Source organism: Lynx canadensis, chromosome F1, assembly GCF_007474595.2.
Source record: "Lynx canadensis isolate LIC74 chromosome F1, mLynCan4.pri.v2, whole genome shotgun sequence".
In the NCBI taxonomy this organism is placed as follows: domain Eukaryota; kingdom Metazoa; phylum Chordata; class Mammalia; order Carnivora; family Felidae; genus Lynx; species Lynx canadensis.
This window is the reverse complement of record NC_044319.2, coordinates 7942306-7965267: the sequence shown is the minus strand read 5'-3', so window position 1 is coordinate 7965267 and position 22962 is coordinate 7942306. Positions and strand designations below refer to the sequence as shown.

The following is a 22962-nucleotide window of genomic DNA, read 5'->3' as shown; positions in this document are numbered from 1 at the left end:
CAGCAGGAACCAGCAGACACTGCCTGAGAGATGAAGCTCTTGAAATAAGTACCGGGATGGTCTGCTTTGATTTCGGGCGTGAGCCTGAGTAATCCTAACCCTTCACCCACTTCCAACCCATCGTCCCCCACTTTAATGACACAAATCTTAATTTATAGGAAGATCTTTTGCTTTTTTTGGAAAACAAATGTATGCTCAGATTCTAGGAGCCACTTTTATAATAGTGATTTCTGTGTTACACACTCTTACATGCGACAGACCGCTCTGCTGAGAGTCAGGCAACCTGGCAAGTTCGACTTCGATTCTAAACACTTACTAGAAGTGCGTCCAGGTCAGACACTCAATTCCTCCTGGTCTTATCTAGAAAATGGGTATAAATACCTGCCCTTTCTTACCTGACATAATTGTCCTGAGGTTCATGTAAGAAAATGTAGTTGTCAAGAGAAAAAAAGCACTGTGTTCCTACCGGTGCTGTGGCAGAATTGCTCTCATAATATGCATGTTACAATCCAATTCTTTCAGCTGAATCAGCTTCTTTGTTCATGCCTTAGAGAGCTGGCGGTATTGTATCCCCTGCTGTTAAAATGTGAATACATTAGGTCATTGGTTAAAAGAATAAGAACTATACTAGAAGCAATGCCTCTTTATGATGAAGGTAAAAATACTGAAATAAAAATTTTAAAGTCTCCAAAGATGAGGCAACTACCTTAATGCAGTAAGAGAATGACTTCTGTTTGTGCGCCCAAGGGAAAGGAAATAAAAATAATCCTAATCAGAATTTCTTGACCTTGACACTTTATGATCTGCTTCATCGTTTTGGTTTATTTACACTTCTGACTCCCGGGGCTCTCAGTGCCCTGGGCTCCTGGGACCCAATCTCTTGTACCTTCTCTTTACGCCTTCCCCTTGAGCAACACAAAAAACTTCCGATTAATGTCAGAAACTTAATTAACTGAATGTTAGCTGAAATCGATTTCAGAAAGTATTAACTGATCTACCTTTTAACTCTTAAACTACTTGTTTCCAACTGTAGTAAAAGGTTTGGGCACCCTACAAAGGAATGCTGTGCATCTCAAAGCAGATTTCTCTTTTTCTTTTGGGGAAGGGAGTGGTGGTAGTGATAATGGAGAGTATGATGGATAGAAAACGTTTATATTCTCATTAAGATAAGAAGGTTTTATGTTCTCACAGAATGGTTCTCAGGTACAAAGGAACGTATCCATTTTTCTATTTTGAACTCTTAGGGTAATGTCAATTCATAACCCATAGTTGATATTCAACTGATGTTTGTTGAAGTCAATCATCTTGTTTTGGATCTGTCAGGCTGACAGGAAGAAAGGGTCTGCTAGCATCCTCAGTCCCCTGAGATTTGTCCTTAGCTCGTCTCCCTGAGAATACTCCTTAGATGGAGGCTTAGCCATGTCTGTGAATCCAAATCCATCCTTCAGTTCCCTGGCATTCTTGGATTTGGGTCCACACTTAAATTAGTATTTAATGTCTTCATATTGATGTCCTAGAATGCCTTAATATTATTTCTATTATTTCCACCCTTGGTTCTGGGGTTTCCATTAAAAAAAAATTGTCACAGTGTACCTTCTTATTTCTTAATACTGAGCAACTAAGAAAAGATACAAAAGATACAAAATCCATCCTAACCAAGAAGTCCCTTCCATCAAGAGTTGTAAAACATTCTGTCCATGTGTTTGGAATTATCTTTTGACTTTAACATTTTGACTCTAACATTTTTTTTTTTCAATTTGAAGGAGAATTTTAGAAGTTTCCAAAAAAGAAGTAACTTTATCACCAAATCAGTAAACCACGTTACCAATTATTTTTTATTTGTATTGCACACAATATTTTACAGAAAAAAAATAAAGAACCCCTTATTGTTAAACTCCAATTAATTACATGTTTTCTTCTGATTCCTCTCAATGTAGATACCTAAATTTTTACATAAATATAATCAGTACATAAAATAATTTAACACTTTTGAATCTCACTTAACATTTGTTCATACAATTTTACATATAGCAATATCATTTAATGACTATATAACAGTCTACAACAGCAATACCAATACATCAAAATCTGCTCATCCATTTCCCAATTTGGGGCTTTTTTTTTAAACCCTTATGAATGAAACTGCTAGAAATATCTTTGTATAAGTAGCTTATTTTTCTTTTAAATACTTCCCCAGGCATATGCTATTCGAAGTGAGTTGATCTAGCAAAAAAAGATTGGTTACAGAGCTCTTGTTGTAATCATCTAAATAATTCTTTTAAAAATTACTAATATAATAATGCTACTGACATGAAGATACGTGAATTTTAAAATGTTTTGCTGTATTAGCATAAACTAGGTCAAAGTTGTTTCAATTTGCATTTTTAATACTATTTAAATCTGAATTATCATTCCAAGAATTCACTTTTATTTGTAGCTTCTCATTTGTACTCTATCTTTTCATTAATATGCTTAGTAAAGAGTAGAAAGCCTTATGGATTTGCATCTACTTTTTAAAAAACATTAAGCACTTTATTCATGTGTAATGCTAGCAGCTTTTTTTTTTAACCCAATCTTTTCATTTTCTTCCTGTTTGGTGTCCATTTTTCATTTTTCTTTAGTTGATCTCACCTACTTTCCCAATAATGTTTTTCACTGCCATAAAGCTTTTTTTGTACTGCTGGGATGAGAATTGTAGTCTTTTTATTTTTACCTTTATAATCAACATTTTAATTCATCTGGAATGAATGGCCTTATCATATGTAAAGTGGGCCCCATTCTTTTTTCATACTGACATCCAGGCTAGTCTTTCCACCAGTAGTTACTTCATAATTACTTGTTTTTTAATTGGTTTGTCTTTAAATCCTAAACTTTCTAAATATACTATGATGCTGAGTAGGGAGTTTAAGGGCAAGACTCTCATTTTTTTCCCCTAAGTTAAAAAGACAAATCTATCTTTCCTTGCCTATTTTCCTACTTTACACAATTCTGTCAAATTATTCAAAGTATCAGTTGGAATGGTGAGTGGAAGTGTAATAAATCTATATATTAATGTCATCTAGGGGCATTCCTTTGGATAGGATTTCATACATATTACCTAACTTAATCCTCACAATAATTCGGCAAAGTCTAGTTCTATAGATGGTGAAATTATCTTGATGGGTTTAAACCTAAAAATATACCCCATAAAACCACTTTATCACATTCAAAATATGCATAAATATTAAGACCAATTCACGACTTGTTTCCAGTAAGCTGTAAATTTCTTAAATCTTTTTCTCCTTTTCCTCACCTTTTAGCCTAGTAACATCTGCATTTCTTATAAACATGTTGTTCAGATCAAAAGATACTCTAAAAAGCATTACTTTGTCAAAACTTAGCCAAATTCTGCTGCCAGGAGCTCCACTGCTCTAAACTATATTTTTAATTAATCCTAATCTTCCCATTTCCCTGATGAGAATCAGCTGAGAGACCCGAGTCTGGAGCAATGCTGCACTGACTTCCAGGAGCATGTTTTCCCTCCCGCAGTACAGGCACTCTTATGACAGTTAATGGTAGAAGAAAGCCTAGATTCCACTGTTGGCTCTTCTATACATACCAGACCCTGAGCAAATTGTTAATAATTATCTTTCTTCTTTAAAAATCTATTCACTATCAGCCTCACAGGGTTGTTGAGAAACTGTAATTAGAAAGCACGATAAGCGCCTAACACATAGAAATGCTCCATTCCAGAACAAAAAATTGGCTTAATGGGCTCTCTTCCTATAGGATTATCATTCTAAGGAACAGAAACAGGAGACTGAAGTGGATGGAGTTTACCTCTTCTCGCAACTCCACAGATATTCACAACTGTAGTACAACAGTTTTGGCTTCTGGTGGTTCTAGAAAAAAAAATGTTTCTGTTGTTTAGAAATCTATGGATGGTTTTGAGAAACCATCTGTAATCCCAGGTTAGAAATGCCTCACTCCATTTCTTCTTAGGAATTTCATAACAGCCAATCTGAAGTACCTTTTCCTGGGGGCAAGATATTTTTTCCTTTTGGCCTGAGTTAGAGTTGTTGGAAGTTCTTTTCTTTTAGGTGCCAGCACAGGGCTGTGCAATTTTCTGAAGTATTAAATCAGAACTAACCTTATGCCCTAGATTTCCTTTGGGACAAACTTCCCAAGAGTGAACTAAATGAATTCTCCAATGAACCAATGACTAAATGAATTCTCCAGCACTTTCTGTAATCTTTTGATTGTGGTGGTGTCCCTGACTCATAGGTTAACAAGAGTCAAATGGGGGAACTGAACTGCAAAGTGGAACTGAACTGCAAAGTGTATTGTAAACACCAGACCTTGACAAATAAAGAAACATGCAAAGCTAATCTTTTAACAGTTGGCACTTGCATAAGTTGCTATTGCTACCATCACGTCTGTACATTGATATCATATACAAAACACCCACATAATTTACTGTGTAACTATTCAGAGGTGGTAGCAACTGTAATAACTGCAAAACTAATTAAAATATTCCTTAGGTATTAATTGTTGTTATAGACAAATACAATCGAAAGATCATTAGTAGATATATATTACCTGCCGTTAAGCACAGTTGCTAATATGGAACCCTCACTTATACACCCAATACTAAAATAAAGTTAACCTTGTCCAACAGTCAATCAGTTACTGATAGGTTAACAAAGACATCCAATGACTGATGTCTCAAACAGAACTAAAGACAACATCTACGCAGCATCCATCATATAACCAGTTCTAATTACTCATATAGGGAACTGTCCTCTAAATGAAAATACTCTGATGCCAGGACGAAGGCCCAAAATAGCACTTCCAGTTTGCTTCTTCCTAGTTTTCAAGATGTTTCCCTGGGCTTTCTAGGTTTTTGCTTCCCTCAGAGGAGTCTAGTTTGGCCATGATTATGTTATTGGTTCCAGAGACCTCTGGTTGTTTATCATCACCATCAAAGATAATGTCTTCTGGATTTGGAGGTGGGGGACAGAATTCTTCACTTGGAAAGATCTCCCGGAACAGTGTTTCAGCTTGCTTGACCGCATGCTCATTTCCCAGTCCACAGTCGGGCCCAGAGCAGACATAAACATTGGACGGTAAGCCATTATATGAGCTTCTGCTGACTCCGGAGGAATCTCTCATATTAAAATAAAGAGCCCACAAGAGTCTTGGCTTTGTAAGTTCCTCCTCATTTATTGCTGCTTCAGTATACGGAGTGAATAGTTTCTTTACTACTGACTCTAAGTCTTCTCTTGCTGTTTTAGAGGAGGAACAGGTCAAATGTACCAGATAAGTGTCTTTCATGCACGTCATGGTTGAAGAACATAATTCAGTGACACGAACGGCACATGTTCCTGAGTCCGCTGGAGGCACTATCAAAATGGAAATTTGCTGATCTGAATCTGTCTTTAGTATAGATTGATCTGTAATGAGCACTGCCCTGGAGATCTGCTTATACTGTATATTTGAGCATGTTTTCTCAGAAAGGTAACTATCCTCCACAATAAAATATTTAGCATTTATTCTTTGACCTAAGTGATCTATAATTGCTTTACATCTTCCAGATTCTTTGTCAACTACAAGGCATTGAACTTTATGGCGAAGACAATAGATTCCACCAAAAACTGCACACATCCTGCAGAAACACTGGGGAATTTCTCCTTGGCCATATAAGGGAAATAAAAAGGGAGTGTTGCCAAACCGTCCAAGACACTGAAGGAAGTTTTTTGTTGCTTTAAGGCCATCTATTGTAGTGCAAGATGATTCTGTCATTGCAATGGAGTGCAGGACAAAATGCTGGAGGTTGGGGGTTAATTTTTTAGATTTTAAGTACTCTGAAAATGAGCATTGCATGAAAGCTTGGTATTGGTCAGGATGTTGTTCATAGTCTAAACAAAATGTAAGAAATTTCATTAGTATCCTCTTTTCAACCATAGTGAGTTCTTTGCTATTGAAGACATCTGCTCTGGAACAAGGCACCTGTTCTACTTTTCCTTCTCGAAATGCAAGAATCCTAGTGACATTTTTAAATTCTGCATAACGACTAACATTTGATTTGATTAAAAGATCAATCAGTAACCCTTGAGAATACAGGAGCTTTGATACCAAATCAATATTAAACCTCCTGCTTTCTTTAACTATTTGAGAGTAAGTAATCCTATTTCTCTTTAGTTGATCAGTGTTGTCTTCCTCTATAGGTTTGTTTTCATCTGTATCTCCACCTGAAACTGTGTGCCTACAAGTTTCATCTCCACAATATTTTTCTTCTGCCAAGGTGCCCTCTACACCACTTACTTCTAGTGAAATCTCTCCATCATTTTTTGGAATGTCTTTGGCAGGCATTTCGTAGCTAGTGACATAGGAGTGTGTTTCTTCAGACAAGCATGCAGAATCCAGAGGTTTAGTGAGAGTACTAGATGTCAGTGAGGAAGGATTTTTCTGCAGAGCATCAGTCTCTTCAATTTTGTCATCCATATTCTGATTGGCGTAACAAAAAACTTCTGTGTGTTGAATGGTTTCATCCGTCTTGCGCAGAGTGATGGCTTCTTCTGTTTCATGAATCAGGCCTTGCCACGAGGCAGTACTTTCTTCTGCAACATCACTCTTTTGCTGGTACTCCTTCAACCAGGAGAGCAATCCTGAAAAGTTGAAACTTGCCCAGTTTCCTCCATAGTAGCTTCTTGAATCGAGATGCAGAACCCTCTGACCACTTCTTGAACACGCAGCCGCAAGGATGGATTCAGGCAGACCTGTCCCTATTATGATCACATCGAATTCTGTGGGGAGACTGTCCGCCATTCTGGAAGATAAAGCGTCTGCTGACAACTGCCGATAAAGGAAACACGTATGAGTCTAGGCCGAGGGCTCAGCTGGGACGTGAATGTGCCGTAATAAATCTCTCCTTGTGGTATTCCAGTTCATCCCAGAAGTACTGAGGCTGCAGGTCCTAGCTGTTTAACTGTCACCCTTTCTTAATACTGTTTTCCTTAGGTCAGTAGCATAAAAATATGATAAAATATATCTAATCACATCTGAGAACACTAAAACGGATGTGTGGTTTTCATTTCTGTATTTCATCTTAGCAGTAAATGTCAAAATGCATCACACATGCATTTGTGACTGGAACTCTTCTCTGAAAGAAGAAAATTCAAGAAAGAATACAATTGTAAACAATATTAAGAGAAAAGTAATTTCATGCAACAGCAATTACAATCCACTGGAGTCTGATTTGTTGTTAGGACATAAGCCTCTATGAAAGCAAGTCATTAAATGCTTTCTTACATATTTTCTAATTTCTTGAAAACAACAGAGATTTACCCCCCCAAATTACATAATAATGAAGAGGGGACATCATAATGTCCCATAAAAATAAAGAACTTTCGTAATACAATTCTAGAAGTTTTGCTTTTCTTTTTTTAAATATGTATTTTTTTTACATTTATTCACTTTTTGAGAGACAGACAGAGTGTGAGCAGGGGAGGGGCAGAGAGGGAGGCACAGAATCTGAAACAGGCTCCAGGCTCTGAGCTGTCAGCACAGAGCCCAATGTGGGGCTCAAACTCACGAGCGGTGAGATCATGACCTGAGCTGAAGTAGGACGCATAACCGACTGAGCTCTCCAGGTGCCTATAAGTTTTGCTTTTTCTAATACTAATATCTGAATAAAACTATACAGAACGGTGAGCTTAGACTATAAGAAATGCGTGGTTCCACCTGTTTATGGAAACAGACTACATACTATGTGCACATTGTCATGACGAGGAATATTTCTGTGGCCAATTTAGTCAGTGGGTGTTTTTAGAACAGCTGAATGAAAGACATTTCCGTGACAAAACCTCCCGTAGGATCTCGTGGTAGCATCATGAGACTATTTTAGTGAATTAACCAGATTATTGCAAAGGGATTAATTCAGTCAAACAACCGGCATTTTGAAATATTTAGGTGCATAAAAGGTCTACTGAAGGGAACATGCATTTATAACAAATCTTTATATGAACGTACATACACACATGTGTTTTTAGGTGTAAGTTAAAAAGGAGAATTTCTGCCTTTCTAAGTGAAAATATATTCGTATAAATAATACCTACTTGTGAAATCCAAGTGAGCATGAGGTGGCTTGCATTTTGCCAGCCTCTGGCTCTGTGACCCTGAATCTCTGTATCCCAAGATAAAGGCCTATCTAAACATCCTCTGCTAAGATTAATATGTTATCTGGATTTTTGGAGGGGGTGGGAGGTGGCAGTGAAGAAACCACCCCCCCCCCCCGTTAACTTCTGGCATAACGCTGGTTATACACCATGCACAGAACATTTGTGTGGCTAAAGGGGCAACAGCGAAGGGGGTGGAAGGCATACTGCCCTGGCAGTTTTCAGGCTGACACACTATACATACACCATGTGATGTCTCAGCCGTCATCGTCATCGTGCAGCTAGAGGGGGCGTTCTTTGAGCACTAATGTTCCCTACCAGTACACTCACTGAAATCTAGATCAGTACTAAATGGGCCTGCCTAGGCTAAGGTGACAAATTACCTTGGACATTTGTAAAACAAGCCATTCGACCGAAAATTGGATTGAATCGACTAGTTCACTGAATGGACTGGTCAGTTTAAGTGAAATGGCGATCTTAACAGTCCTGTCTAGTCAAAGCCTCTGCCTCAAGAATATCAGGGATTCTACTTGCTGTCAGCATTCCCTGAAAAAACAGGAAGTGAGCGGTGAAATGAGGCAGCCGCCCAGCCTGTTCATACATGTATGTATGCATTACTTACCCTGCTTTCTTCCAGCAGGGTGTGCAGAGGAATACAGAACCCAGGAAGGTATATGAGGAAGTGTAACCACACCATGTGCTTATTATTGGCTTAGGAGACAGAGCAGAAGATACAAAGCATAAGTGCTAAAACCAGGCACCTTCTAACCCACAGATGTCCAAAGAGTCCTCAAAACACCAAGCACATAGGACAGAACCACCTTAAAGAACATTTAGCTCACTCCTCCATGACATAACAAAACTGATGGCGGGAGAGTTTAGTGACTGGGAAACTCCATACAATCGGTTAGCCAGGCGACAGAGCAGAACCCACTCTCGTGTCATCAGGCCAGTGGGCTTTCCACTTGATAGGGCAGTGGAAACAAGCAGCCACTTTGGGAATTTTTAAATTTCCTCCCCCTAAACCCTCCATGTTAGTTCTTGCTCAGGGAGAATGGGGGGTGGGGGGATGTACCCTCCCTTTCTTCGACTTTAACTCTTATCTAGGAGCACAATCCTTGGAATTTACTTCACGCAAAGAAATTCTTAATCCTGGCTAAGAACTTTTTAAGTTCTATCATAACTCCACTGTTGACTTGTCTCCCAGGGCTTAAACAGGTCTCTGAATCTCTTAGCCCAGAGTTTCCACCTCTAATTTAAAAACAGGGATAAAGTCATGGTCGAAAGCGTAACTGTATGCCCAGAGAAACACAGAAGTCAAAACACCATGTGGTGAACGTTTCTACCAGTTTTAGATAATCCCTTCTGACTAGGATGGGACCTGAGCAGGGAGAGGAATGAAGGAGGAAAAAGCAATGGAAGAGAAGGAGACGCAGCAGCAGAGTGAGGTCACAGAGAGGAGATAAGGAAGAGGGAGAATGCTAGCACTAATAAAGAACTCCGCACACCCTGTTTTTAAAGCCCCAGGCACAAAGTCCAGGTAGAAACAGAACTTCCCAGCACATAACGAGCACTTCTTGGAAATAAGAAATTTCATGTCTGTGATCAAACACCTGTTGCCCATCTCAGGGAGCGTTACTGATGATACTTCACAATTAAGCTTCGATCACCCTCTTTCTGAAAACTTAGCCTGCCTAAAAAATTGCCTGGCAGGTATTTTAAATATAAATAATATAATCACCTAGCCATCTATATTACCACCTACATACACTTAACAGCCCCCTCCCAAGTTTCAAATCTTTGTATAAATGAAATTCTCACATTAATGCTTATTGAGGAGGGGGGAAGTAGTATTGGAATATTAGAATCACTGAATCAATCAAATAAATGAAATCATGATTTCTATTACTTTTTTTCTGGTTTCCTTTAAAATACCAAAGAGTGAGTTATATCAAATATTTGGGTTTGCCACAACATAGGCGATTGGTGAATAAGAAAATTTCTGATAATGCTGCAAAGATTTTGTTCTCAAAAACCTGCCAAGATAAAAGCAGTAATAAATTATCAATACATTTCAGGATTTTTTTTTTTTTTAAGGAACTTTAAGACCTGAGAAATACACATTCTCATTTCACAGCCTGTACAAATGAAATTCCTGGAGCACACACAAAAAGGTACTTGTCAAGCTTAGAAAATCATGTCCTCAACGATACATTGGGTAGATCATCCTTCAAAATGTCAAGTCTCAGTGAGACTTGAATCTTCCACAGGATTAGGAATATTGTTGAAATAAATCTTCATTTTAACAATCAAGTTCTACTTTAATGAAATCTACTGGCTGCACAGCTAATTATTTGTCCATCTAGGGTGGGATTCTCAGAGCCAGATGTAATCTCACCTTAGATTTTGATGTGCTGGAACCACTAAGGAGGTAAAATATAGTAAAAATAGCTTATGAGCCACAAGTCAATTTACATTCTGAAGACCTGAATGAAGCTCTTTCGCTTCCTAGGAAGCATTAGGTTTACATCTGCTAATGAGCAAAATTAAAGAAAAGAAATACACACTGCCACTCGGCTACATTTCTACTTCTCATTTTAGAAAACAGTATTGAATGAATTAAATCTCTTCTCATCCCCCTCTCCAGCTTTCATGAGTTACTTTTTCTTGAATCTGTTGACTCTACAGCCCCTCGTTTCTTTCCTCAAAGTGTAAAGCCGCTGTTTCGTGGCCTGTTGAATTATATCGGGAGGTGAAAACAGAGAAATGAGATGAACTGGACAGTGGCTGGAGGGAGCTGGGAAGGAGCTGGGGCTGAAGCCGGGCCGGCTGCGTTGGAGAGGGGCGGCCACAGGCACAGAGCCGGGGCCGCCGCAGGCCGAGAGGAGGTGAAGGAAGGAGGAAGGAAAAGCCATGCGGCGCGGGGCGGACGAGCGGAGGCGAGGCCGGCGCGGGAGCTGAACTGCAGGGCGGGCTGGAGGGGAGGCCGCGCGGGGAGGAACTGGGAGTGGGCTGGGTGGCGAGGGGACGCGCAGAGATGGTGGCAATGCAGGGAACGGGAAGTTTTCAGAGGGGAGGATGCTTTCCTCCCAGCCCAACTCACCGAAAAGGCTGCTGCTAAACCCGTCCCACACGCAGCCCACGGTGTCCCAGACCCAGCCGTTCCTCAGGCAGGACACGAAGGTAAAGGTGACCCCGAAGAGGGACACCAGCAGGTCGCTGAGGCTGATGTTGACCAGCAAGAGGTGGGTGGGAGTGCGGAGCCGCTGGAACTTGTAGTAGAGGACCAGCACCAGCAGGTTGTTGCCGACGCCCAGCAGCCCGATAGAGCCAAGGAGCAGCGCCAGGCGCTCATAGGTGCCCGGGCTGAACAGCGGCGCGGGGCTGAGCGTCCCCGCCGGTCCCGGCCCCTCGGCGCCCGCGGCCCCGCCGCCCTCCCAGTGGCCCTGGCCGCCGCTACGGTTCCCCGAGTACATGGCCCGGCGCCGGCGCGCTCGGCGGCCGCGGCGCTCAGCCTCCAGCGCGGGCCGCGGCACGCTCCGCACTGGGTGGGGCTCGGGCTCCACCGCCCGCCCCGGCCATTGTGCGCGCCAGGACCTCGACGCGTCACCAGAGGCCGCCCTCCTCCGCCCCTTCCGCCCGGCCCGCCGCTGTAGTCCCGCCCCCTACCCCGCGCGTCGCGTTCCCGCCCCTCCCCGCTCCCCCGAGGCCCCGCCCCCTTCCCCTGGGCGCTCTCCTGTAGCCCCGCCCCTATCCCCCGCGTGGTGCGTTCCCGCCGATCCCCACACCTCTAGCTCCCTCTCGTAGCCCCGCCCTCTTCCGCGCCGCGCGCCCGTATAGCTCCGCCCCCTACACCCCCGCCCCTCCGAGTGTCTAGTTCCCTGCGGCTCCGCGCGCTCTCAACCTCCTCATAACCCCGCCCCCTCCTTCTGGCGCTTTTCCGCCGCTCACCTCTGGCGTATCCTCTGCTTTGCTCGCATCTGGGGCTCCAGACTCTCCTTCCTGGCCCCAGCACCCACTGCCCCAGCGTGTGCCCGCACCAGTGGACAGCAGTAGGCGAGCAGGGAGGAGAAGGCAGTAGGGAGGCAAATCCACCGCAGTGGCTCCGCACATCCCATCTCCCTGCACCCGGCTTGAAAGCATCACACCCATGCACCCAATTCACTCGTGCATTTTCTCGTTTATAAACATTTATGAGCGCCTGCGCCTAACACAAGCTAATGAGAGGGTAGGTGAGGGCCTCCCATCTTGGGTTTCTCACCATCCCAGGAAGCTGTAATAACTTACTGCTAGCCCACAACATTACTCTCATCTCACACAGGTAAGTGAGCCCCAGGCTGGACCCCTAGGCCCGCCATCGTTGTCCTTCCTGTCCTGTTACTGAGGCCTGCCAAAGCTCTTCACTGGTGGTGACCATCCAGGCTGTGCTCTCAAAGCTTCAACCTAAATCTAGCTGCTATAGAGAGGTAGGTGCTATATTTAGAACACACATTTTCCACTTGGCCTTTTCCCCAGTAGCCATGAAAATATAGTACAAGTCAAATATAGGTTGTGAACGTGATCATAGTCTGCGAGGGCTGCACCGCTGTCCCCGCACAGCCTCTAACAAGGTCCCACGGGAGGACCACAGTCCTGAGCCAGACCTGAAGGTGGCCCTGGGTGCTGGTGACAAGCACAGTGTGGAAGGGCAAAGGAATTGTCCTCTATGAGGGTGTTTACCCCTTCTACCCCTCTTCAAAAGACCAGTAGAAAATCACTAGCTTCACTGAACCCCCATTCTAAATTCCCTGGAAATGCAGAATCAAATAGGGCGGGGTGATCTCTCCACCCTGGTGCATTGAGCAGTAGCTGGGGGGGGGGGGGGGGGGGATCCGCTCTCAAAACCTTGATTTGCCTTTAAAGATTCCAATCTGGATTTGTCATCTATGAGACTTATTAACCCATCCACACCTTTAAAAAATTCATCTAATTTTAATTTTTTTTAATCTTTATTTTTGAGAGAGAGAGACAGCATGTGAACAGGGGAGGAGCAGAGAGAGAGGGAGACACAATCTGAAGCAGGCTCCAGGCTCTGAGCTGTCAGCAGAGAGCTTGATGCAGGGCTGGAACCCACGAACTGTGAGATCATGACCTGAGCCAAAGTCGGACACTCAACTAACTGAGCCACCCAGGTGCCCCTCATATAATTTTATATTTTAGATGTATGCAAACATTTAACAAGTTCTATATGTTTAATATGTTTAATGTTCACTATGTTTTCATCACACTTCCTATCTAGTCTACAGTAAGTTCTCAATAAATATTTGTTGAATGAATAAAGGGCTCACTATATTTTTTTCTAAAGCATTCATTCGTTCGTTCGTTCGTTCATTGGTGCTGAGTCCCTGCCCTCACAAAGCTTACATTCTGGTAGTGTTGGGATAGATAATAACCAAGTAAGTACATGTGTAGTGTGTCAGATGCTGATATGTGCCATAAAGAAAAAATAAGGCAGAGAAAGGGTATGGGGGAGAGAACGAAAAGATTATTTTGTACAAATGGTTATGGATAGCCATGCTAAGTTCTGCAAGCACAGGGAGCATGTACTAGGTTAGGACTGTTCTTAGCATTTTGGAGGAAAAACAAGGAAACCAATGTGGCTGGAGCAGAGGGGAATTAAGAAATGAGGGCAGAAATATGGGTGACCAGTGATTGGGCAGATCATGCAGGGCCATGGACATTTTAATAAAAGGACTTTTGCTTTTACTCTCTCAGAGTAAAGTCCAGGGAAACCTATATGGAAGAAGAATAATAGCAAGGAAGGAAAAAAAGGAGTAAGAGGCTTTTGGCAAATGTGTAAGGATTTTGATAGAGTCATTATTATAATACTATTAACTGCTAAAGATATTTATTATACTCAACAGAAGCAGACTAATACCAGAAATATGATTTATATTGTCAATAATGATATATATTTTTATTTATTTTCAGAAGTATGTTATGATAGGAGATGGCAAAATACCACACCTTAAAAAGCAAGTGCATAAGGGCAGACATAGACCAATGGAACAGAATAAGCAAGTGCATAAGGACAGACATAGATCAATGGAACAGAATAGTCAAGATATAACCCTTCACGTATATGGTCAATTGATTTTTGACAAGGCTGTCAAGACCATTCAATGGGGAAAGGAAAGTCTTTCCAACAAATGGTGGTAGGAAACCCGGATGTCCAAATGCAAACAAAAAACAAACAAACAAAAAAATCAAGTTGGACCCTTCTCTTATACCATTTAGAAAAATTGACTCAAAAAGCAGCAAACCACTAAACTTAAACACTAAAACTATAGAACTCTTAGAAGAAAACATAGGAGAAAAGTCTTCATTGCATTGGCTTTGGCAATGATTTCTTCAATATGGCACCAAAGGCATAGGCAACATAAGAAAAAATACAAAAATGAACTCCAACAAAATTTAAAACTTTTGTGCATCAAATGACACTATCAAGAGAGTGAAATGACAGTCAATAAAATATTTGTGAATCATAGATCTATGAAGGATTAATATATAGAATATAAAAAGAACTCCTGCAACTCAACAATAACAACAACAAAAAACCCCAAGCAACCCAATTCCAAAATGGGCAAAGGACTTAAATAGACATTCCTTCAAAGATATACAAATGGCCAACAAGTGCATAAAAAGATGCTCAATATCATTAGTCACTACAGAAATGCAAATCAAAACCACAATGAAATATCACTTCACACCTGCTAGAATGGCTATTCTCAAAAAGTAAAAACTAAAACAAAAAATGGAAAATAATAAGTGTTGACAAGGATGTGGAGAAATTATAACCCTGGTGTGCTGCTGAGAATGTAAGATGGTGTAGCCACTATGCAAACAGTGTGGCAGCTCCTCAAAAAGTTAAGCATAGAATTATCATATGATCCAGTAATTACATATATCTATCTATCTAATCTCCAAAAGAATTGGAAGCAGGGACTTCAATAGATATTTGTACACTGATGTTCATAGCAACCAAAATGTGGAAATGAACCACATGTCCATTATCAGACAAATGGATAAACCAAATGTGGCATAAAATGGAATCGTATTCAGTCTATAGAAAGGAATGAATTTCTAGTACATTACAACATGGATGAACCTTGAAAAAATTATGCTAAGTGAAATAAGTCAGACACAGAAGGACGAATATTGTATGATTCCACTTACATGCGGTACCTAGAATAGGCAAATTCATGGAGATGGAAAGTCAGGGGCTGAGGACTGAGGTGGGAGGAATTGGGAGTTAGTGGTTAAGATCACAGAGCTTCAGTTTGGGATGATGAAAAAGTTCTGAAATAGACAGTGGTGATGGTTGCATAACATTGTAAGTGTTGTAAGTGTGCTTCAAGCCACTGACTTGTGTACACTTTTATGTTATGTATATTTTCACCATAAAAAAGTAGATGCAAATTGTGCCTGCATTTCTCAGAGTAGGAAAAGGAAACAGATGCAACCAGCTTATTGAGCAAGCTGGACTCAGCAGGTGTAAGCAGAAAGTAACTTTACTCTCTCCCATTACTGATTTCAAATGTCTTCTCTGCACCTGTTCTTTAACTGCCTTTGAATGATATTTTATGAGGTTCCAAAAGCCTGTCTTCCTTGATTGGTAAAGTTGTCATCTGATGTTGGCACCCTCAGATTGTAGCAGATTTTAAGTGCTGTCATTTTCTAGGGTGATTCGTGGGTTCTTTTGAGGACCTGAAGTGACAGAGATCTTTCTCTCACAAGTCCCTTGACAGAGGTAATGCCTTTGTCAGCTGTCTGCTTGCATCTCCCCCTAGGACCCTGGTTAGGGCCCCCAGACCCTGCAGGCAGTCTTCTCCAGCAGGGGCCCTCAGAGTCTAGCATCTGCTCCTCTCGCAATGTATGCATTCTAGTCACACCAAATTCTGGGTGTGGACTGCTGTGGAGAACTGGCCAGCCTCAGTTTCTCCCCTCTGGTGCCCACTGGGTAGAAAGAAATCGAGAAAAGTCTCGGCCCTTTGACTGCTCTGAAATTCCAAGGAACTGTTAACTAGTGCTCTCCTCGATCTCCTAAGAAACTACCTTCTCTTCAGTAGTTTGAAGGTGAGAATGAGCTACTACCTGCAGAACTGGCTTCCCAGTATCTCTGTGCATCTTCCTGCATGGACTGCACAGCGCTGTCCTTTAGAATGGGGGAGTTCTTCAGTGTATTGTGGGGCCCCTTCCAAGGCATCAAGGGGTCCATTTTAATATCTTCCTACACTGGAGCATCAAATCATCCACGTCCCTATATTCCAAGCAAATCCTTTATAAAATACAAGGGGGCAGTGAGGGGGAATGGAGACACGTTTTATCTGTCATTCTTGCATGGGATCACTGATAACCCCCAGCCTTCCGCATCATACACATGTCATGTGAGAGGGAACTTCAACACTTGCACAATCAAGTAAACTTCCAAGGACTGGGATGCATGCTTCCCTACTCTCTCTAACCTTGGTCCCTGGTGGGAAACAGAGCCCTTACAGAAATATCTTGCCACCTTTTGGGATGAGCACTGGGTGTTGTATGGAAACCAATTTGACAATAAATTTCATATATTAAAAAAAAAAGAAAACTGAAAAAAAAAGAAATATCTTGCCAAATATATCTGCATCTTTTCCTGCCTTATGAAACATAATTTAATGAATGTAGTTGAATTAAAAAAGAGAGGGAGAGAGAGAATCTTGCACGTCTTCAGTTCTGAATGTCAGTTCTCCTAGTGCATATAGCTCCTCAGATGCATAGGAATCAGCTTGATGTATAAATTGTGTATCTGTCCACATTCCCCTTCCCCAATGCAGATGTTTAAACAAATGCATACATTTGTTTAAAAATGAAATTTCACTTAGAACCTTGCCCTTAAAAGCAGAGAGAGAGAGAGAGAAAGAGAGAGAGAGAGAGAGAGAGAGAGAGAGAGAGATCTCCACACCAATACCGATTGTAGTGAAATTTTTATACACTTGGGAGAAAAAGAACATGTATAAGCTTCCTTGTGTGCATGTGTGTAAGGGGCAGGGGATAAAAACAAGTTATGTACAAAGAATCAGGGATAGACTAGCTTATGATTAGCAGCAGAAACTGATTTGAAAAGACTTCTTGTAACAACATGAGAAACAAAAGACAGTGGAATAAAATCTTCAGAATATTAAACAAAAGTGATTTCCAACCTAGGATTCTATACCCAACCTAATATCAATCAAATGCAAGAGAAGGTTAAGAATATTTTCAAACATGCAAGGTATAACAAAAATGTATTTCCCAGGCACTATTTTTGTACGTAAGCCACCAAAATGAGGGAATAACAAGAAAGGCATAGGAGATTGGATAAGGAAATTTCCCAAATGATGGCAAAGGTGGAGAGGAGTATGACAGCTATGCCCTGATACACAGATGGCATCAGTCCAGGCTTCAGGAATGTGACTCAAGAGACAGGCACATGGAGGAGTGACATCAGGATGCCTTCTCTTGTATCATCTTTTTAGACTAGCTCGGGGAAACCATTTCACCTTGTAAATGTACTTTATTTTTTCAAGTTTATTTATTTTTTAGCAATCTGTACACCCAACATGGGGCTCAATCTCATGATCCTGAGATCAAGCATCACATCTTCTTCCAACTGAGCCATCAAGGCACCCCTCTAGAACAGTTTTTGATTTACTGAAAAACAGAAGATAGTGCAGACAGTTCCCATACACCTTCTCACGCAGTTTCTCTTTTTATTAACATCTTGTACTAGTGTACTTGTTACAACTGAGGAAACAGTTTTGATACTCGCTAATAACTAAAGGCCCCAGCTTAGCCAGATTGATTTAGTTTTTACCTAATGTCTTTTTGTGTTCCAGGATCCCAACCAGGATGCCACATTACACTGAGTAATCAAATCTCCTTAGGCTTCTCTTGACTGTGATAGTTTCTCAGACATTCCTCATTTCTCATGACCTTGATAGTTTGAGAAGGGCTGGTCAGGGTTTTTTGTTTTCTTTTGTTTTACTGAAGTATAGTTGACAAACAATGTCGTATTCATTTCAGGTGTACAACATGTGGCTTGACATTACTCAATGCTCACCATTATAAGTGTAGCTATCATCTGTTACCATCCTATATCATTACAATATTATTGACTATATTCCCCATGCTGCATTCAACTAATAACATCTTGAAGAACTTTCCTCTCAATCAAAAACTGCCCCTTCCCCACTCCTGCCTCACTTGATCATTTCCACTGAAGGTCAATGCATAAAGGAGGAAGAAACTTCTTTATTCCCTAGGACCTCTAAAGATATCTTTATTTGGGACAGAAATGACAAATGCTGAAATATACCTTCATCTTGAGAAGTTTTTGGTTCCATATCCAGCAAAGCTACAAGAATGAGTGGTAAGGTGACTCTCCACAGCATTTTGAGGAAGGCAGATGGTTTGAGGTAGGAAGAGATCTAGGAGAGGGAAAGTAATGCCAAGTTTCTTTCACTGGCCTTTACCTATTCGACTTCCCTCCAGTGTACATACACACTGTACACACACACACACACACACACACGCCCACACACAGTTTGTGGGGAAGGAAAGCTTAATGCCCTCCTTATGAAGGAAGGGGAGGTGACAGAGATATTATGATGCAATGAGGGCCGTTTGAAGGACACTGGTAACATTATGAGGTCAGTATACTTACTGAAATGTTTGCATATATGAAATGCATTAGATTAAGTCAGCGTTCCTCCCTGCTAACATCCTAGTGATGACTCTGACTCCTACCCACAGTATGGGATTTTAAGACCGAAGGAATGAGACCTGGGACAAAACTGAGACAGCAGGGAGGCACTGTACCAACTGGAAGGTTTTCCAAGTTGGCAAACTTGTGCTATTTATTTCTGTACAGAAATAAATAACCCTCTGTCCCTATGGATATCAAGGAGGAAAAGCATTTAAGCACTGCACTTCAGATTAGCAGTTTCAAGACAGCCTTGAAAGGGTTTGAAAAATTGATTGAACATGTAGCAGCCCAGAAAAGAGATGAAAGAGCAGGCCTGTTTATACAAAAAGAAGGTAAGATCAGTGACTATAGGGCACCCAATTGGGTCTGTGGATTAGAACTGTCCAATGTTTTAAGCCATCAAAGAGAAGCAATGTTGCTTAATAGCAAAGACAGTGAATGGGAGGCCTGAGTTCTGACTCTGTCCCTAACTAGCTAAGTTGTCCTGGGGAAGCTTTGTTCATTTCCTTGAACCTAAATTTGAGACATCAAAAGTAAAATTAAGGGGTTTCATTAAGTGGCATCTAAGCATTCTTCTGTGGGATCTACCTCTGATGTCTTGCTGGTTGACCTGGGATTCCCAGTAGTGCACAGTGACCATTAGCGAGCCATAGAAGCTGCCCTGCCACCTCTTAAGGGTATCATGAGACCATAAAGACATTCATAAGCAGGGCAAAGTTTTTCTGAAACTTTTGTTCACTGCCTGGGCCTCCCCTTATGTCTCTAGGCTGGAATAATTTGGAGCATGCCAAGGTAAGGGGAACAAGGTAGGCAGTGGTCTGCCAGGATCATTAACAGCAGAAATACCAACACAGAATGGAAAGTACACCACCATGGTCAGGACTCAAGGGGACAACTTTGGGGCACTGAGGACAGCAGTGACAAATAAGGCTTAACAGCAGAGTAAAAGACTAATGGAACAAATCCTGCTGTTACAAGAAAAGCAGCAGAGCCCATACAATTGCAAAGGGGTCAGCATGGCCAGCCTCTTAATGTGCCAGGCTGGACAGCCACAAATGAGCTAAATTGTTGACTTTCCATATTCAAACACAAAACTGGTATTATTTGAATAGTGTTTAAGAATTTGTAAATCACCTTAATAAATATAATTTAATTGATTCTCACAACAAATATTACTGTTATTGCTATCACCCCCATTTTACTTGTTAAACGATGGGAAGTACAGGTACATCTGCCCAAGTCACTCAACCTCTATGTGTTAGAGCTAAGACTCAGGGCTTCTGGATGTAGTATTTAGATGATTGTGAACTTGGCTGGGCTTTCTAAACCTGTAGACAAAACTTTTATTTTTTAATTTTTTATACAGTTAAAAAAATTTTCCCCAGTCTGTTTACCTGTAATTTATCTGTAATTGATTTTCCAAACCCTTACCACTTTTGTTGAATCCTGTCTGGATCTCAGCTCCCCTTGGCCAAGCTTACATCATCATAAGAAAAAGCAATGCCAAAAGACAAGAATTCTCTCAAACTCCCTTTACTCCACTTCTGAGTTTCCCAAACCAGCACCTGTCATTCTCCTATCCCTCCTCTTCTCCAAAGCTATCACTCTACTGCAACAACTTCAAAATCTCCTTTTTTTAGCTTTGTCCTCTCAAACTAAAAATACACCCAAACATCCTGACCTTGACTTGTTCTTCCCTATAAGCTGCCACTGTATGCCTTTCCTTTGATTCACCACTAAATTTCCCCACAGTGTCACCACTTAATTTTCAATCTACTCAAGTCTGACTTCTCTCATCACTTTGCTGAAAATGCTCTTACCAAGGTATTTCATCACCTAATACGGCTGCCGAATTCAATCAATTGTTTTCATTTTCCAGCTTACTTGGCTATTTCACTGCATTAGCAGCTTGCTGCCTCTGCTTCCAGAAACTGTCTCCTTCTGGGTGTCTCATCACACCTCTCTCTTTTTTTTCCCTTTCTCATTCTTTCTTTGCCTTTTTTTTTTGAGCCTTGCCTGTGTTCTCTATCAACCTTAAAGCAGAGACTCCATCTACATAGTCTCCTGAGCCAGATATCTTGCTATAACCTTTGACTATTTCATGATGGTATCTCACTCTTGGGTTATTACAACAGCCTTTCAATAATAATAGTCTTCTTGCCAAGTGTTATTGCCTTATTTTTGAAAATTGTTTTAGACAAAGAGAGAAAGAGAACATGAATGGGGGAGAGGGAGAAAGGAGGAGAGAGAGAATCTTAACCAGGTTCCATGCTCAGCTGGAACCCAATGCGAGGCTCGATCCCACCACCCTGGGATCATGACTTGAGTCAAAATCAAGAGTGGGATGCTCAACCAACTGAGCCACCCAGGTGCCCCAAGAGTTATCCTTTTAATTTTTTTTTAAACTGACACATTGCTGGCTTATTAACTCAGCGTTAAAGTCCATATATGTTAACTTGACATTCGGGGCTATTCCCAGCCATGCCTCAATCTACCTTTCCAGCCTCAGCTCCTGGAACTTCCCTTCATAAACTTTCTGTCCTAATATGAACTTGTCGGCATTCCCAATGACTTATGACTCTGATTTTGCACGTGTCATTCTCCAAGTGTAGAGTGCCTTTCCTCCCTTTTTTGTGCCTATAACTTTTGCTCATCTTTTAAGACCCAAATCAAATGTCATCTCTTTGTAAGAACTTTCCCCAGGCAAAGCCATCCTTAGCACACTGTTAGCTTACCACCTTGAGGAATTTCCCTGCTGCACCTAACCTGCTGAAATGTGTGTGTTCCTGCCTCTTCTTTGCCATAGCACTTGAACTGTGAGTGCTTTGAAGGCTTTATAACCTTATGGTTAGCCCAGAGTCTTATATCCAGGAAGTACTCTTGAAATGTGTGCTAAGCAAACAAGTCAATCTTGCTTTCACTTAAAGCTTGCAATCACAAAGCCACATTGAAAAACTTCCTTCCTCTATAGTATATATGTTTATGTGTATGTATATGTAAATATGTATCTATACAGAAAGAATATATTTTAATAGATATATAGCAATATATATTTTATATAATATTATACTATAATATCCCACAGTATAATGTACAATAGATATGTAGATATACAGTATAGATTTGATAAAAAATAAGAAGTACAGATAAATTTCCTTCTATGAGAGAGGGACTGACCTAAAAGATTGAGAAAGAAGAAATATAATCTTAACTTTCATCAGACTTCTAATACTAGCATATATTCATATTTATTCATAAGTACTGGAAAATAGGGTCTACTTCTCATGATAGGCAAGAAGCTAAGAACTAGAGAGAATGTTTTTAATGTAACAGTGTCTATCTCAAAAATGATGTCAAGGAATTCACCCAAGGAATTCATCTGTGTAATATTACTGTTCGATCATCTTGTCAGTGACCTGAGAGAATTAAAATCACCCAGGAAAGGAAAGTTTCATCATCCTCATCCAGTGGCATTTACAGTGAGACTCATTTACAAGGAGACACATCATACTCACAATGGTGTGAATTTAAAGCAGCTAAACTATTTGAATATCTCATAGGAATTTTACATTTAATATGACCAAGAGGGAATGCTTTATTCTCCCCCCTCCAAGACCCATGGTCCTTCCTCAGTTGCTTCTGTTTTGGTAAATGACACCAATACTTGCTGAGTTTTAAAACCAAAACCATGAGTGTCATTCTAGAACAGGATTTCTCAACTTTGGCACTATTGACATTTGGGGCTGGATGATTCTGTGTATGTGTATGTGGGGTGAAAGAGGGGCTATCCTGTGCATCGTGGGATGGTTAGTATATCTGGCCTCTACCTACTAGATGACGTAGCACTTCCATTCCTAACTGCAGCAATCAAAATTGTCCACAGTCAACATTGCCAATGTCCCTGTGGGATATAGACGGCAAATCCTCCCCTGGATGAGACCTGTTGCTCTGGAATCCTGCTTGTCCTTCACTCCCCTCTCCTGCCCCCAACAGCTTCCAGTTATAAGTCTTTGTCATTCTACTTCCAAATATATCTCGCCATCG

General features: G+C 41.1%; 3 protein-coding genes across 4 annotated transcripts in view; 1 reads left to right on the top strand and 2 right to left on the bottom strand.

Annotated features, from left to right (window-relative positions):
* OPN3 (opsin 3) overlaps positions 1-11690 on the bottom strand; it is a 45810-nt gene extending 34120 nt beyond the window's left edge. Inside the window, exons 1-2 of one of the 2 annotated variants that reach the window (XM_036064356.1) lie at positions 11260-11690; positions 6812-7141 (exon numbers count right to left, since the gene is read on the bottom strand). In XM_036064356.1, the coding sequence (XP_035920249.1) occupies positions 7101-7141; positions 11260-11632 (414 nt within the window). In that variant the 5' untranslated portion in view covers positions 11633-11690 and the 3' untranslated portion in view covers positions 6812-7100. Of the gene's footprint in view, positions 1-6811; positions 7142-11259 lie in introns of those variants that run through there. The other variant, XM_030302146.1, reaches the window with a different exon arrangement.
* On the bottom strand, positions 1813-11348 carry CHML (CHM like Rab escort protein). The gene is made up of 2 exons (XM_030302143.1): positions 11260-11348; positions 1813-6834 (listed from the first exon to the last, which is right to left on the bottom strand). The coding sequence occupies exon 2, from the start codon at positions 6805-6807 to the stop codon at positions 4846-4848; it is 1962 nt and encodes a 653-aa protein (XP_030158003.1). The 5' UTR covers positions 6808-6834; positions 11260-11348; the 3' UTR covers positions 1813-4845.
* Positions 11691-19105: 7415 nt separating the features above from the next.
* Positions 19106-22962, top strand: part of WDR64 (WD repeat domain 64) — a 143949-nt gene continuing 140092 nt past the window's right edge. The window contains exon 1 of the mRNA XM_030303238.1: positions 19106-19250. Coding sequence (XP_030159098.1) covers positions 19106-19250 — 145 coding nt within the window. The remainder of the gene's footprint in view (positions 19251-22962) is intronic.

What these genes read in the sequence shown, in the direction of transcription:
- CHML (XM_030302143.1), bottom strand. Translation starts at nt 6,807, where the DNA reads ATGGCGGACAGTCTCCCCACAGAATTCGATGTGATCATAATAGGGACA.